Raw genomic sequence first — 14,387 nt, 5'->3', positions numbered from 1 at the left:
TTAAAAGAGGTAGAATGAGAGGAATGGAATGACTGTGTGAGCGAATGGGTGAGGTGAGGAGAGTGATAATTAGAGTAAAGTAGAAACGATTAACAACGCAAGCAGGTGAGTGAGATAAGACAGGTAACCCAACTCACACACACACAGACACATAACCATTAATTACACATGGAGAGACAGCCAATATCCCAGGTGTGTAATTAGCCTGCACAGGTGACTCTGCACATACGCAAAACCTATTAGCAAGACAGACTAAAAAAAAAGGTTAATGTACTTACTATGTGACTTTGTACATTAATCAGGTTAAAGAACAGGTGAGAGGAAGACCCAGGTAGTCACACACACACACACACACACACACACACACACACACACACACACACACACACACACACACACACACACACACACACACACACACACACACACACACACCTGCATCACCTCACCTTACTCGCTCAGGTAACTTTCACCTGTGCATCGCCATCTGCCACCTGGTCCCTCCCCTCCCCCTCCCCCTTTATAACTCCCCCTGCCCTTCCCTTGCCCTGCCCTGACCCTCCCATGCCCGCAGCTCCCCCCCCCTCCCCCTATCACCACCACCATCACCACCGCTATCATCTTTGTCATCCGTAACTAGGTCTTGCATGATCTCTCTCTCTCTCTCTCTTACTCAATACAGTAGCAACGTCCCTAATTGCCAATACCTTTCCTCCCCCGTTTTCCCTCCCTCCCTCCCTCCCTCCCTTCCTTCTCTCCCTCCCTCCCTTATTTCTCTCCCTCCCTCCTTCCTGTGACGCCGCATTTGCCTACCTGTCGACATAGATTTGTTTTTGTTTGTTCCTTGTTTTCCTTTTTTGTCTCTTCTCCCGACCTAACCTTCCCTTCTCTCCCTCGTTCCCCTCTTCCTTTTTCTTCTATCATTTCCTTTTTCTTCCTAGTTCTCTTTTTCATTCGCTTCTTCCCCTTGTTTTTTTTTCTTTTCTTCTTTCTTTCCTTCCTCCTTCCCTTCTCCCTTTCTCCTTCTATAGTTATTTTTCTCTCATTATTTATTCTCTTCTTTCTTTTTTTCTTTTTCATAATAATCGTTAGCGTTGTTGTTGTTCTACGTCTTCTGCCTCTTTGTTCTTCTTCTTCTTCTTCTTTTTCTTCTTCTTCTTCTTCTTCTTTTTCTTCTTCTTCTTCTTCTTCTTCATCTACCTCTGTCTTCTTCTTCTTCTTCTTCTTCTTCTTCTTCTTCTTCTTCTTCTTCTTCTTCTTCTTCTTCTTCTTCTTCTTCTTCTTCTTCTTCTTCTTCTTCTTCTTCTTCTTCTTCTTCTTCTTCTTCTTCTTCTTCTTCTTCTTCTTCTCCGTCTTCTTCTTCTTTCCCCCTCCAGGCAATCGCGTTTCCTTGTCCTTCAATATTTCACATCCTACGTTTCCTTCCTCCTTCCTCCACTTCCTCTTTCCCTCCACTTGATCCATAGTTCCTCTCTCTCTCCGTGTAAGAGGATTGTGGAGAGAGAGAGAGAGAGAGAGAGAGAGAGAGAGAGAGAGAGAGAGAGAGAGAGAGAGAGAGAGAGAGAGAGAGAGAGAGAGAGAGAGAGAGAGAGAGAGAGAGAGAGAGAGAGAATAACACAGGCATTGGAGGAGGTGAGTAGGCGCAAAGGAGATAATGGTAGAGGTGGAGGAGGAGGAGGAGGAGGAGGAGGAGGAGGAGGAGGAGCAGGATGGAAAGGAGACCAAGGTGGAGGAAAGAGCACTAAGAAAAAAGACCTATTCTCCTCCTCCTCCTTTTCCACCTCCTCCTCCTCTCCCCTTCACCCCAAAATAGGCCTTCACCCCCTCCAGCACCACCTCCAGCACCCCCTTTTCACCCTTCCCCCATTCACCCTTCAAGTCTACATTGCTCACATTACTCATACCTCCCCCTTCACCCCTTCACCCCTTCCCATTTACTCCCCTCTTCCTGCTTCCCTCATCCACCTCTTCCCCTCCCACAAAATATTACCCCAATTTATCCTCCTCTTCCTCCCTCAGTTGCGTCGTCCTCTTTCTCCTCCTCCTCCTCCTCTTCCATCATCTCCTCCTCCTCCTCTTTCATCATCTCCTCCTCCTCCTCCTCCTCCTCCTCCTCCTCCTCCTCCTCCTCCTCCTGCTCCCTATTTCATATCTTCTCTCTTCCTTTAACAATTTTCTTCCATTACTTTCCAACTCTTCCTCCACATAACCCCTCCTCCTCCTCTTCCTCCTCTTTCAGTTCTTCCTTAATCTGTTATTTCAATACAAAAAAACACAACAAAAACAACAACAATGATGATAATAATAATAATAATAATAATAATAATAATAATTTTCCCTCCACCAAAACAACTTTTAACAAAACCTAAAATGTGACTAGAAAGTTAAGATGAAACCTCCTCCTCCTCCTCTTCCATCTCCTCCTCCTCCTCCTCCTCCTCCTCCTCCTCCTCCTCCTCCTCCTCCTCCTCCTCCTCAGTTTCTCCTTTGTGGTTGCTGTGTTGCGAATTTATGAGACTTTACCTCCTTCTTATGTCACCTGCCTCCTCCTCCCTCCTCCCTACCTCCGGCCTTTCTTCCTCCCTCCCCCTTCCCCCTTCCTTCCCCTCCCTTAACAGTTGAGTCATGCCAAGGGAAAAAAAAGTAATAATCATGATACTGTAAAAGGGTGAGGAGGAGGAGGAGGAGGAGGAGGAGGAGGAGGAGGAAGAAAGTGAGAGAAAAAAATAAGCGAAAATGGAAAAGCGAATAAGTGGTAGGGATGTACGTAGAGAGAGAGAGAGAGAGAGAGAGAGAGAGAGAGAGAGAGAGAGAGAGAGAGAGAGAGAGAGAGAGAGAGAGAGAGAGAGAGAGAGAGAGAGAGAGAGAGACGAGAATTAAGAGAAAGGAAAAAAACAGACAACCAGAAATGGAGAAATTAATTAAAAGAAGAAAGGAAAGTGAAAAGTGGGAAAAAAGGGGAAAAGAAAAATAGCGGAACTCATCTAACTTAATCTATATCCCTTCCCTTCCTTTCCCTTCCCTTCCCTTCCCTTCCCTCCCCTTGCACTTCCGCCTTCTCCCCTGCTAACCGTTCTCTCCACCCTTCCACTTTCCTTCCACTTATGGTTTCGAGTTCCTACATAGGCAAAGCGATGAAGGAGGAGGAGGAGGAAACATAGACACATATACGAGCAGGCAGCAGAGAGACAATTGCTTCATTACGGGGCTGCCTCCTTTTAACGCTTTAATCAGTCCGTCAGCCACTAGAGAGACCCGGGGATAGAATGAAAGACTTCTGTAGGTACTCTTAGATACGTTGAGTTCACTTCCGACGCAGCAAAGTGACGTTAAATGCGATTCTTAAAGGTGTTGATCGTTTCCGCGCTAACCACTCCTGCAGGAAGGCTGTTGCAGTGGCGGACGACTCTGTTCTGCATCACTTTTGTATGAGGAAGAAAAGGAGGAAGAGGAGGAGGAGGAGGAGGAGGAGGAAGAGGAGGAGAAAAGAAGACTCACAACTTATATACGCATTCTTGCTATTAAATTACAGAGAAGATGCATTGGATTTCCCTTCTTCTGCTCCTCCTCCTCCTCCTCCTCCTCCTCCTCCTTTCACAGCACAGTTCCACATAAGGGTGACGTGATTTAAAGCCCAACAACCACAACAACAACAAAAACGTTCTCTCTCTCTCTTCGCCTCATTTCCACTTTCCCTCCTGCAGCAGAGATACGCCAAGGTGAGGGACGCCACTATTACGCGGAGGAGGAGGAGGAAGAGGAGGAGGAAGAGGAGGAGGAGGAGGAAGAGGAGGAGGAGGAGGAGGAAAATATGCAGGGGGAGAAAGAGGAGGAGGAAAATATGCAACAAGAGCAGGTGGAGAAGCAGAAGAGAAGACAAAAAAAATAAAGAGAAAAGATTATGAAAAAGAAAAAGAAGAGGGAAGAGAAGAGGAGAAAGAAGAAGAAGAAGAAGAGAGAAGCAAGAAAAATAGGAGGGTGAAAATGATGAGGACGTGAACGAGGACGAACATGGAGGCGGAGGAGGAGGAAGAGGGGGAGGAGGAAGAGGAGGAGGAAGAGGAGGAGGAGGAGGAGGAGGAGGTAGAAGAAGTTTCCTCGCAAGGTCTTCGTGTTGTGTCCTTGAAGTGACATTTTTGGTCAACTGGAGACGGCTTAAGTTGCATCTGGTGAGAGAGAGAGAGAGAGAGAGAGAGAGAGAGAGAGAGAGAGAGAGAGAGAGAGAGAGAGAGAGAGAGAGAGAGAGAGAGAGAGAGAGAGAGAGAGAGAGAGAGAGAGAGAGAGAGAGAGAGAGAGAGAGAGAGAGAAAAAATAACAGTAATAAAGATGCCAATACCCTTAAGACATTGACACTAACAGGTCTGCCAGTCGTGTGGTGGGTGCCAATGCGATAGGCACCTTCAAGAAAAGCCCAGTCGATAGATACATAGATGGCGCAGTAAGTCCTGTATTGATCTTATGAGTTCTTATAGTTACATAGATGCATAGATAATATATAGATCGTTTATGGACAGCTAGAATAATAAGTGATAATAATAATAATAATAATAATAATAATAATAATAATAATAATAATAATAGAGGTACAGAGAGAGAGAGAGAGAGAGAGAGAGAGAGAGAGACAGAGAGAGACAAAGAGAGAGAAAGAGAGAGAGAGAGAGAGAGAGGAGAGAGAGAGAGAGAGAGAGAGAGAGAGAGAGAGAGAGAGAGAGAGAGAGAGAGAGAGAGAGAGAGAGAGAGAGAGAGAGAGAGAGAGAGAGAGAGAGAGAGAGAGAGAGAGAGAGAGAGAGAGAGAGAGAGAGAGAGAGAGAGAGAGAGAGAGAGAGAGAGAGAGAGAGAGAGAGAGAGAGAGAGAGAGAGAGAGAGAGAGAGAGAGAGAGAGAGAGAGAGAGAGAGAGAGAGAGAGAGAGGAAGCGGTGCGGGCTGGTTGAGGTCTGGCCTAATTCATTTCCGTACTCTTGTTAGCTAATAGACTAGGTGTGAACAGGTGAGGGGGGGCAGGTGTGTTGAAAGGCACGTGAAGGGAGGAGGAGAGGAGAGGGGCAGAGGAGAAGGGAGGAGGAGGTGGAGGGGGGGTGACGTCGGTATGATAAAGAGGAGGAGGTAGAGGGGAGAGGAGAATGAGGAGAGAAAACTTACTAGACGTGATGGTGGTAGTGATAAGATTCTTTGAGGGGGAGGTGAAGGGAAGGAGGAGGAGGAGAGAAGGAGGCGAGAAAGGAGAAGAAAGAGGAAAGAAAGAAAAGAAAGGAAATGCTGTAGAGAATTAAGAGAAAAAAAATAAATGAGAAAAAACAAATTGGAGGAGGAGATACGGGGGAGAGAAGTGCTGTCAGGAGGAGGAGGAAGAGGAGGAAGGAGGAGGAGGATATAGTTATAGGGAGTGTGAAAAAATAAGGAGGAAGTAATAAACAAATACTAGGAGAAAGGGAGGGAAGTGATGTCAGGGAGGAGGATGTGGGGAAGAAATAAAGGGAGGGAAGGGGAGGAGGGAGAGAAGGGAGGAGCCAGGTAAACAAAGGGAGGCTTAGGCAGGTGAGAGATTAATTAACTACCTGTCTATGGGAAAGGTAGGTATGAGTGACACCCCTCTCCTCCTCCTCCCCCTCCTCATCCCCCCCCCCTCCTCCTCCTGCCTTACGCAATTACCCTTCGAGGAGGAAGTGAGTGACCTTCGGAACGTGACCCTTGACCTCATCCACCCACACTCAAGGTCACACACACACACACACACACACACACACACACACACACACACACACACACACACACACACACACACACACACACTGGTTCACACGTTCATGCACACACACTGACTCCCGCACATGGAAAACACACAAACGCACACAAACACACACAAAAAACATACACATAAACGAGAGAGAGAGAGAGAGAGAGAGAGAGAGAGAGAGAGAGAGAGAGAGAGAGAGAGAGAGAGAGAGAGAGAGAGAGAGAGAGAGAGAGAGAGAGAGAGAGAGAGAGAGAGAGAGAGAGAGAGAGAGAGAGAGAGAGAGAGAATTACACTTACCTTGAATTACCTCGGCACTCAAGTCTTACCTTTGTGTCTGTCTACCTGTCTGCTAATTGGCCTTGAATGACTCACCTGAAAAAAAGAGAGAATCACGATTAGCTTTACAAATTGAGCAAAATCACAACAAGAGAAAGACAAACAAACAAAGAGGAAAATAAACTGTCCTTCCCTTAGCCAACCGCTCCCTCAGACATTACATCACTTTACGTAACCCTAATAATAATCTGTTAGCACCTTTTGTTCTACCTTCAGATTGATCTTTTTTCGTAACTTCTATTCCTGTAACATCACGCTCGTGTTGAAATAGCTTACGAAATATATATTGTAACAAGGGGAACTATTAGCAAGCATTTCGTCGCCCAAGTTCACATATTTGGTAAGGCTTTTCTAGTTGGAGTTCGGGGTATTTCCAGGAGTAGTTTTATGACCTTGGTTGTAGTTTGACCCTTCGTCTGTGCCATGAACCCAAGTACACATATTTGACAAGGCTTTCGTAGGAGTTCGGGGCATTTCCAGGAGTAGTTTTATGACCTTGGTTGTAGTTTGACCCTTCGTCTGTGCCATGAACCCAAGTACACATATTTGACAAGGCTTTCGTAGGAGTTCGGGGCATTTCCAGGAGTAGTTTTATGACCTTGGTTGTAGTTTGACCCTTCGTCTGTGCCATGAACCCATGTACACATATTTGACAAGGCTTTCGTATGAGTTCGGGGCATTTCCAGGAGTAGTTTTATGACCTTGGTTGTAGTTTGACCCTTCGTCTGTGCCATGAACCCATGTACACATATTTGACAAGGCTTTCGTAGGAGTTCGGGGCATTTCCAGGAGTAGTTTTATGACCTTGGTTGTAGTTTGACCCTTCTTATGTACCATGAACCTAGAGAAACACATTAGAACCCGATTGATCCCCTCTTTGACCTTTAGAAATAGTTGATGTGAGAAACGAGAGTGTCTTCTATTACCGACCAGAGTGCTAAACCTTTTCTATCGTTTATTATTCGTTTATTATTTCTTTCGTTTATTATTTCGTTTATTATTCTTTGCTTAACTTCATCTTCCTTACTTTTCTTTCTTTCTCCAACAATGAAATTTTGCCTCGTCTCGCTATTATTTGCATGACAACATTCCTTTTTCAAACTTCCAACATCTGAACCTCTTTCTCTTACGATATTTTAATTAACAGACATCTTAATCTTTCTCTTTTATCCATTTTTTATTTTTCTTTCCTTAACTTCATCTTCCTTACTTTTCTTTTCTTCCGCCTATTAATGAAGTCTCAATCACGCTTTCACACATTTTTGCATGACTCAACATTTTCCTTACCTAGTCTGTACGATATTTTAACTAACAGACATCTTAACCTTTCTCTTCTATCCTTTTCTTATTTTTCTTTCCTTCACTTTATCTTCCTAGCTTTTCTTTATTCCGCCAATTAATGAACTCTCACCTAATCACGCTTTCATTCATTTTTGCATGACCCAACATTTTCCTTACCTAGTCTGTATTCTGAACTTTTCTCCCTAACCCGCCTTTACCTATCCTTACCTAACCTAGCCCAAGATTCAACAGCTAATCTTTATCTAGCCTTACCCAACTTCTCTCTTCCTAATCGAATTTTCCCTAACCTTACCTTACACAATTAAACTTTCCCCAAACTATCCTTACCTACTGTTACCTAATTTGACGTAATCTACCTTGCTTTTCCCTACATTTACCTAACCAACCGATTCCAAATGTATTTTTACCTAAACTAACCTAATCTAACAAATCTGCCTAACATTGCGTAATCTGTCCAATATATCTATCTAATGTATTTTAATTATCTTTCATACATTTACCTAAGATAACCTAACCTAACCTAACCAAACGCTTCTTAACTCATCTTTACCTAATCTAACCTAACCTAACCTATCCAAACGCTTCCTAATTCATCTCTGCTTTCCATACTCCTCTATTTTTTTTCGTCTAACCTCCTTTCTCTTCATTTTTTCCTGCTTTCCTTCTTGCATTCCATTCTCTCTCTCTCTCTCTCTGTTCCCTTTTGTGTTTAACTTCCTTTTCTTTGCTTATTCCTCTTTTCTTCTTTCCCTCTCATTTTCTGCTTTCTTTCTTCCTTCTCTTTTTTGTTTTGCCTTCTTTACCTAATCTAACCTAATCTCAACTATCTTTTTCTAACATCTATCTATCTATATCTATGCTTAACCTAACGCAATCCATCTTTCTTAACCTATATTTACCTAACCTAACCTAACCTAACCTAACCTATCTTTTTCTAACATTTATCTATCCTTATCTTTGCTTAACCTAACGCAATCCATCTTTCCTTAATCTATATTTGCCTAACCTAACCAAAAAAAATCTCTCCCCAAAAACTACATTCCCCTAACATTTCCTAACTTCAGAAAGAGTTGTTCCGCACCCCATTTCATTCCACGAAGTCACTCCACTCGACACCACTCAGCTCCACTTCCTTTCGTGTCCGATCCAGACTCCTTGAAGCGTCCTACACATCCTGCGCACAAGCCTGAATACCGATCCTTCCACGTGGAGAAATAACCTGTATACGTGTGTGTGTGTGTGTGTGTGTGTGTGTGTGCGCCAAGGTTGCTTCGCTTCTACAGTCACAACCACCATCACCGCCAGCGATTAGTTCCACCACCACCACTATCACCATAACCACCGCGACATCCTTCACACACACACACACACACACACGTTGCATCACACACACACACAATCAGAAATAATCAGTAATGGCAACACTGACACCATCAAAAGGTAGTGATTGTGAAACGCCTCCATTACGTAGCAGTGAAATGCCCCGCGTCATCACCATCACCATCACCATTAGCACCACCACCACCACCACCACCATTACCACCACCACCACCACCACCATTACCACCACCACCACCACCACCATTACTACCACCACCACCACCACCACTACCACCATTACCACCACCATTACCACCATTACCACCACCATTACCACCACCACAATCACCACCATTTTCTTAAGCTCATGCAACTAACGGAAATGTAAAAAAATGATAAGATAAAAGAATAAAGATCAACGAGAGAGAGAGAGAGAGAGAGAGAGAGAGAGAGAGAGAGAGAGAGAGAGAGAGAGAGAGAGAGAGAGAGAACAGGGAAAACAAAGCAAAGCAGGAATACGTGACACAAAGGATATGAAGCAAAGGAAAAAAAGATAGAAAGAGAGGAAGGAGAAAGAGGGAGAGTATGTGGAGGGGAACAAGGGGAAAGGAGGAGGAGGAGGAGGAGGAGGAGGAGGAGGAGGAGGTTTTGTCACGGGTATTCCCCAGTCTAACCTTGAACCTCTCTAGTATGCTCTGGCCCCCCCCTTCCCCCCCCTCCTCCTTTATCTAACAAACCTACTACCTCCTTAAATCTCACCACACAACCACCTTTCTATCTCTCTCTCTCTCTCTCTCTCTTAACACCACACTTGAGAGAGAGAGAGAGAGAGAGAGAGAGAGAGAGAGAGAGAGAGAGAGAGAGAGAGAGAGAGAGAGAGAGAGAGAGAAACAGGAAAGACAGGTAGTGAGACTCGTACATAACAGCACATTCCAGGAAGAGCGAAATAAAAAGAGAATGAAGAAAGCAAAAGAAGAAGAAATAAAAAGAAGCAGGAAAACCACAAATTCACGGAAATCAAGATACAAGGAAGGGAGAAAATTACTGAAGGAAGAGGAAGCAAGAGGAAGGAAGTAGAGGAGAAAGGAGGGAAGGTTATATAAATTATGCAGACAAGGCGAGCGGTGGCGGAAAGGAAGGAAATGTAGGTTGTAGAAAAAAAGGTATTATAGGAGAGAAGGAAGAGATGGAAAAAAAAGGAAAGGGGGGAAATTAGCGTTACGGAAAAGAGGAAGAGAAAAAAAAACAAGGACTTAGTTGAAGAAAAGAAGAAACGAAGGGGAGCACAAGGAAGAAAACAGGAAGAAGGGTACAGAAGGGAGGTAGATAAGAAAGGAAGAGAAAGAAAGAAAAGGAAGAAAAAAGGGCAAAGGAAAGAGGAAAGCAGGAGAAGGGAAGAAAGTTAAAACAGAAAATGAGAGGATAAAGACGGAAAGAAAAGAAGAAAATAGAAAGAAAGGTGAAGAAGGCAAAACAAAAAGAGAAAGAAGAAAGAAAGCAGAAAATGAGAGGGAAAGAAGAAAACAGGAATAAGCAAAGAGAAGTTAAACAAAATAAGGAAACAGGAGAAAGAGAGGAAGCAGAGAAGTGAATGCAAGAAGGAAAGCAGGAAAAAATGAAGAGAAGGGAGATAAAACAAAACAAAAATAGAAGAGTATGGAAAGCAGAGATGAAGAAGGACAGAGGAAAACAGGAAGTAGGGAAAAAAAGGAGAGTAAACAAAAAAGGGGAAGACAACGAAAACAGAAATCAGATGAGGGGAAAATTACTAGGAAAACAGGAAGCAGGGAAGAGACAAGCGAGATAAAAAAAAAAACACAAAGTAGCCAGAGCATACAACCACAGACGGAAAGAAGGAACATGTAAAGGAAGACCCGAGGAAAGCCAGGGAGGATGGAGGAGTGGGGAAAAATGAAGGTAAGAACACGCGGCCAGGTAAATCTAGTGTTCCGCCTGGCCACGCTGCGCCGCCCCCGCTGACCCACACATAGCAGGTGCACAGCGGAGCGCACGCATTTCACGATCACTGCCCGGAAGGTTAAGGGAACGCCGCATATATTAACTCTCGTCCAACTCTTTAATGCAGGAGTTTGGTTTAGGTTTTGCTCTCTCATTTATATTATTTTCTATCGCTATTACCTGTTTTTTTTTACTTATTGGGGAGGAAAGCCGCATAGATTAACAGCGCCCGTCCAACTCTTTAATGCAGGAGTTTGGTTTAGGTTTTGCTCTCTCATTTATTTTATTTTCTATCGCTATTACCTGTTTTTTTTTTTATACTTATTGGTGATGAAAGCCGCATAGATTAACAGCGTACGTCCAACTCTCTAACGCAGGAGTTTGGTTCAGTTTCTTGCTCCTTTATTTATACTCTTATCCATTACTATTAACTGTTACCGATTTCTTTATTTATTATTACGGGAACACCGCAGTGATTAACCACATTCGTCCAACTCTCTAACGCAGGAGTTTGTTTTTGTTTTTTACTCTCATTTATACTATTAACTCTTACTATTACAAATCATCTACAAGTATTGGGGGAGACGGTGGCTGAACAGATAGCAAGACGGCCCCGCGTTCAGGAGGACGCGAGTTCAATCCCCGACCGGTGCCACCAAGCTGGGATTTTTCAGCCGCCGCCGAGTGGCTTAAAACTACCCACATGCTGTCCAGAAGACCACCTATCAACCCGGACTCTAGATTCTAGGATTAAAGATGAGCTCCGGGAGGGCAGGATGAGCCAATGCAAGATGGCGCCACTATAAACACTCGCCTGCGCCAGAACGGGCTGGGCCGTCCATCAGGCCCCACCGGGAAGAAACCTTGGACCGACCATCAGGATCCACCGGGAAGAGGCCTACCGGCGCAATAGGACAAAAAAAAAAAAAAAAAAAAAAAAATTGCTTATTTCCCAATTATATTCTGTTAATTATAAGTGTCGATAACCTGAACCAAAGCTATCAGAGCCAATAAGAATACCTAGTTTATTTTTTATCTAATCCAACCTAATCTAATATAAATTGATATGATTTTTTTATCAGTGTCATTGGTCGGCACCCCTCTGGCACTTTCTTATATAACCCAGGATCCCAAGCACGTTCATACCTTTCATATAATTTTAAAGAAGTCATTTTATGTCGATTTCTTTTTTATTCCATTCCTCAAGGCAAGAGTGACAGAGAATGATTTCAAACTTAAAAACTTGATGGCATAACTTTTCCTGGAGCTGTCTACAATTCACTACCGCAAAAATTTACCTCAGAACGAATTGTTACTTTGTGTTCGTACAAATATTTTTTTTTTACTGTCTTCCTCTCCCTCGCGTCGGCTGTGCACTCCCCCATCTCCTGCATGTTTGTCGTTGCACTTAAGATGGAGAAATTCTTCGAAATCTTAACCTTCCACTTTCTGCATTTTATTATGCGAGAGTTTTCACCTTCCTGGCTTTTGATCGCAACATGTATACGAAAATAGAACAGAGTATTTAGAGAACACACAGCACACATAAACACTTCCAAGTATACGCTATTACTACAAAACAAACACTCGTAAACATCGCAATACTCAGAAAACAACAATTAGACCCCCAAAGGAAACATAAGGTACCAATGCAACACTTGATACGAAACACAAAAACAATTAGAGGCAGCAGAGAAAAGAATCAATAAAAAAGAAACACAAATGGAAAACAAAGAAAAAGACGAAGAGGAACGTCGTAATGGTAATAAACGTACTTAAAAAACAAAACAAAAAAATAATGCGTGTTCCTGACGACCCCGGTGAAAAAACAAACAGGGTGACAAACAGGACGCGAGAAACAAACAATTACTGGAATCTCTTGCGTCGTAATGGTGTTTGTTTGTTGTACACAGGTAATTCTCTCTCTCTCTCTCTCTCTCTCTCTCTCGTTAACACCTGCCTTTTTAATTATTATTCTCCTCCTCCTCCTCCTCCTCCTCCTCCTTCTCTTCATACCTGCCTCCTCCTCCTCCTCCTCCGTCACCCCTTCTTCGCTCTACTTGCTCTCTCTCTCTCTCTCTCTCTCTCTTTCTCTCATTGATTTTTTTTTGTGTAATATGACTTCGTTACACACACACACACACACACACACACACACACACACACACACAATGGGCCCCATTAACATAACACAAACAAAAGAAATCATAAAAAAAAATCGACACCACCACCACCACCATGGGATATAACATCGATACTCTTTTGTTTTCTCAATGAACCAATCACAGCGCGCACCCTTTGAGCCAGCCAGCCAATGACGCCACAGCTCTCATTACCCAGTCGTGACCCACCTTTCATCATCGCCACTATCTTCAGGACATCCCCAGCAGTAAGGACATTGAGACACGGGACAGTCCTCACACCTCTTGCTTCCACCTCCATCAACATCGTCCCCCTTCTTCTTTTTCTCCTCCTCTTGTTCTTCCTCGTCTTCCTCCTCCAGTCGGATCTTGATGAACGATTTCTTCCTCATCTTCGTCTCTTCGGTGCCTTCGTCAGGGTCGCTGCTGTCCTTGCGTCTCAAAATGACCTTCACCACGTCCTCATGTCCGTTCAACACCACCGACTTGTCATCGTCATCACTGCCATCATCACTATCATCGAATTCCCCGCTAACCACCACCTCAACACCCCCGCAGTTCTCGTCCTTCTTCAGCAGCAATCCAGAAGGGCCATCATCACCACCCTCAGCACCAGCCATCATAGCTCTCTCACCACCATCGGCACTGTCACCATCACCCATTTCACCACCACCGCCTTCTACCCCCGCCTTGTCCTTCTCCTTGGCCATGTCCTACGAGGGTTAAAGAATGAATGACCTCTTCTTAAATGGCCTAAATTTCAACACCACCAGAAAGAACGAACACCAGTACCAGTAACACCATCAGTAGTAATACCAGTAACAACCAAAACCACTATGAATAACACCACCGGTATTAACCATTAGATTCACTAGTAACCACAAGAAACACCAATCAAGAGTATCGAGAACACTTATGCCACTACCAACACCACAACTACACAATCACCACCATCACTACCACCACCACCACCACCAAGACCACCAATTCTTCTCTCTGGATTCACCCAAAACAACACACCACTTCACAACCACAACCAACACCACAGTTCAGACCACCACCACTTCCCCAACCACCATTACAACTTCCACCACCAAGACCACCAAATCTTTCCTTGAACTCACCGAAACCAACACCACTTCACAACCACACACACACAAACACCAACACGACGCAACAACACTCCTCAAACCACCAACACAAAAACAGGGAGTGCCAATATGTAGTGCCAAAGAGTTAACGTAAAACCAGCACAACACGACGCAGTAGCAGTGCCAACAGGAGGAGCAAAGGGCCACTAAAGAGGAGAGGATGTGGCACTGGTTAGATAGACCTCTAGCACCCCCCATACCCCGACCCTCCCTCTGGCACTATCAGGCTCCCTTCCGGCCTAAAAAAAAAGTGTTATGTGGCGTCTGCTTCGTTCACTATCTCGCCGCCCGTGGTCTGTTCTGGGAGTTTATCTGTGAATTGGTGATTGTGGGATTGATTTGATTGTTTGGGTCGATATTATTTCGTTTATCTCTTCTCTGTTCTCTTCGGTGTCCTCCTCCTCCTCCTCCTCCTCCTCCTCCTCCTCCTCCTCCTCCTCCTCC

At 44.2% G+C, this 14,387-nt stretch overlaps 1 protein-coding gene across 1 annotated transcript; it reads right to left on the bottom strand.

Moving 5' to 3' along the window:
* Positions 1–6,087: 6,087 nt before the first annotated feature.
* On the bottom strand, positions 6,088–14,106 carry LOC126996048 (ribosome biogenesis protein bop1-like). The gene is made up of 2 exons (XM_050856077.1): positions 13,003–14,106; positions 6,088–6,106 (listed from the first exon to the last, which is right to left on the bottom strand). The coding sequence occupies exons 1-2, from the start codon at positions 13,500–13,502 to the stop codon at positions 6,103–6,105; spliced, it is 504 nt and encodes a 167-aa protein (XP_050712034.1). The 5' UTR covers positions 13,503–14,106; the 3' UTR covers positions 6,088–6,102.
* Positions 14,107–14,387: the final 281 nt, after the last annotated feature.

This window comes from Eriocheir sinensis, chromosome 9 (assembly GCF_024679095.1).
Source record: "Eriocheir sinensis breed Jianghai 21 chromosome 9, ASM2467909v1, whole genome shotgun sequence".
In the NCBI taxonomy this organism is placed as follows: Eukaryota; Metazoa; Arthropoda; class Malacostraca; order Decapoda; family Varunidae; genus Eriocheir; species Eriocheir sinensis.
The sequence above is the reverse complement of the archived record's forward strand: the minus strand, read 5'-3'. Positions and strand labels throughout refer to the sequence as shown.

What these genes read in the sequence shown, in the direction of transcription:
- LOC126996048 (XM_050856077.1), bottom strand. Translation starts at nt 13,502, where the DNA reads ATGGCCAAGGAGAAGGACAAGGCGGGGGTAGAAGGCGGTGGTGGTGAA.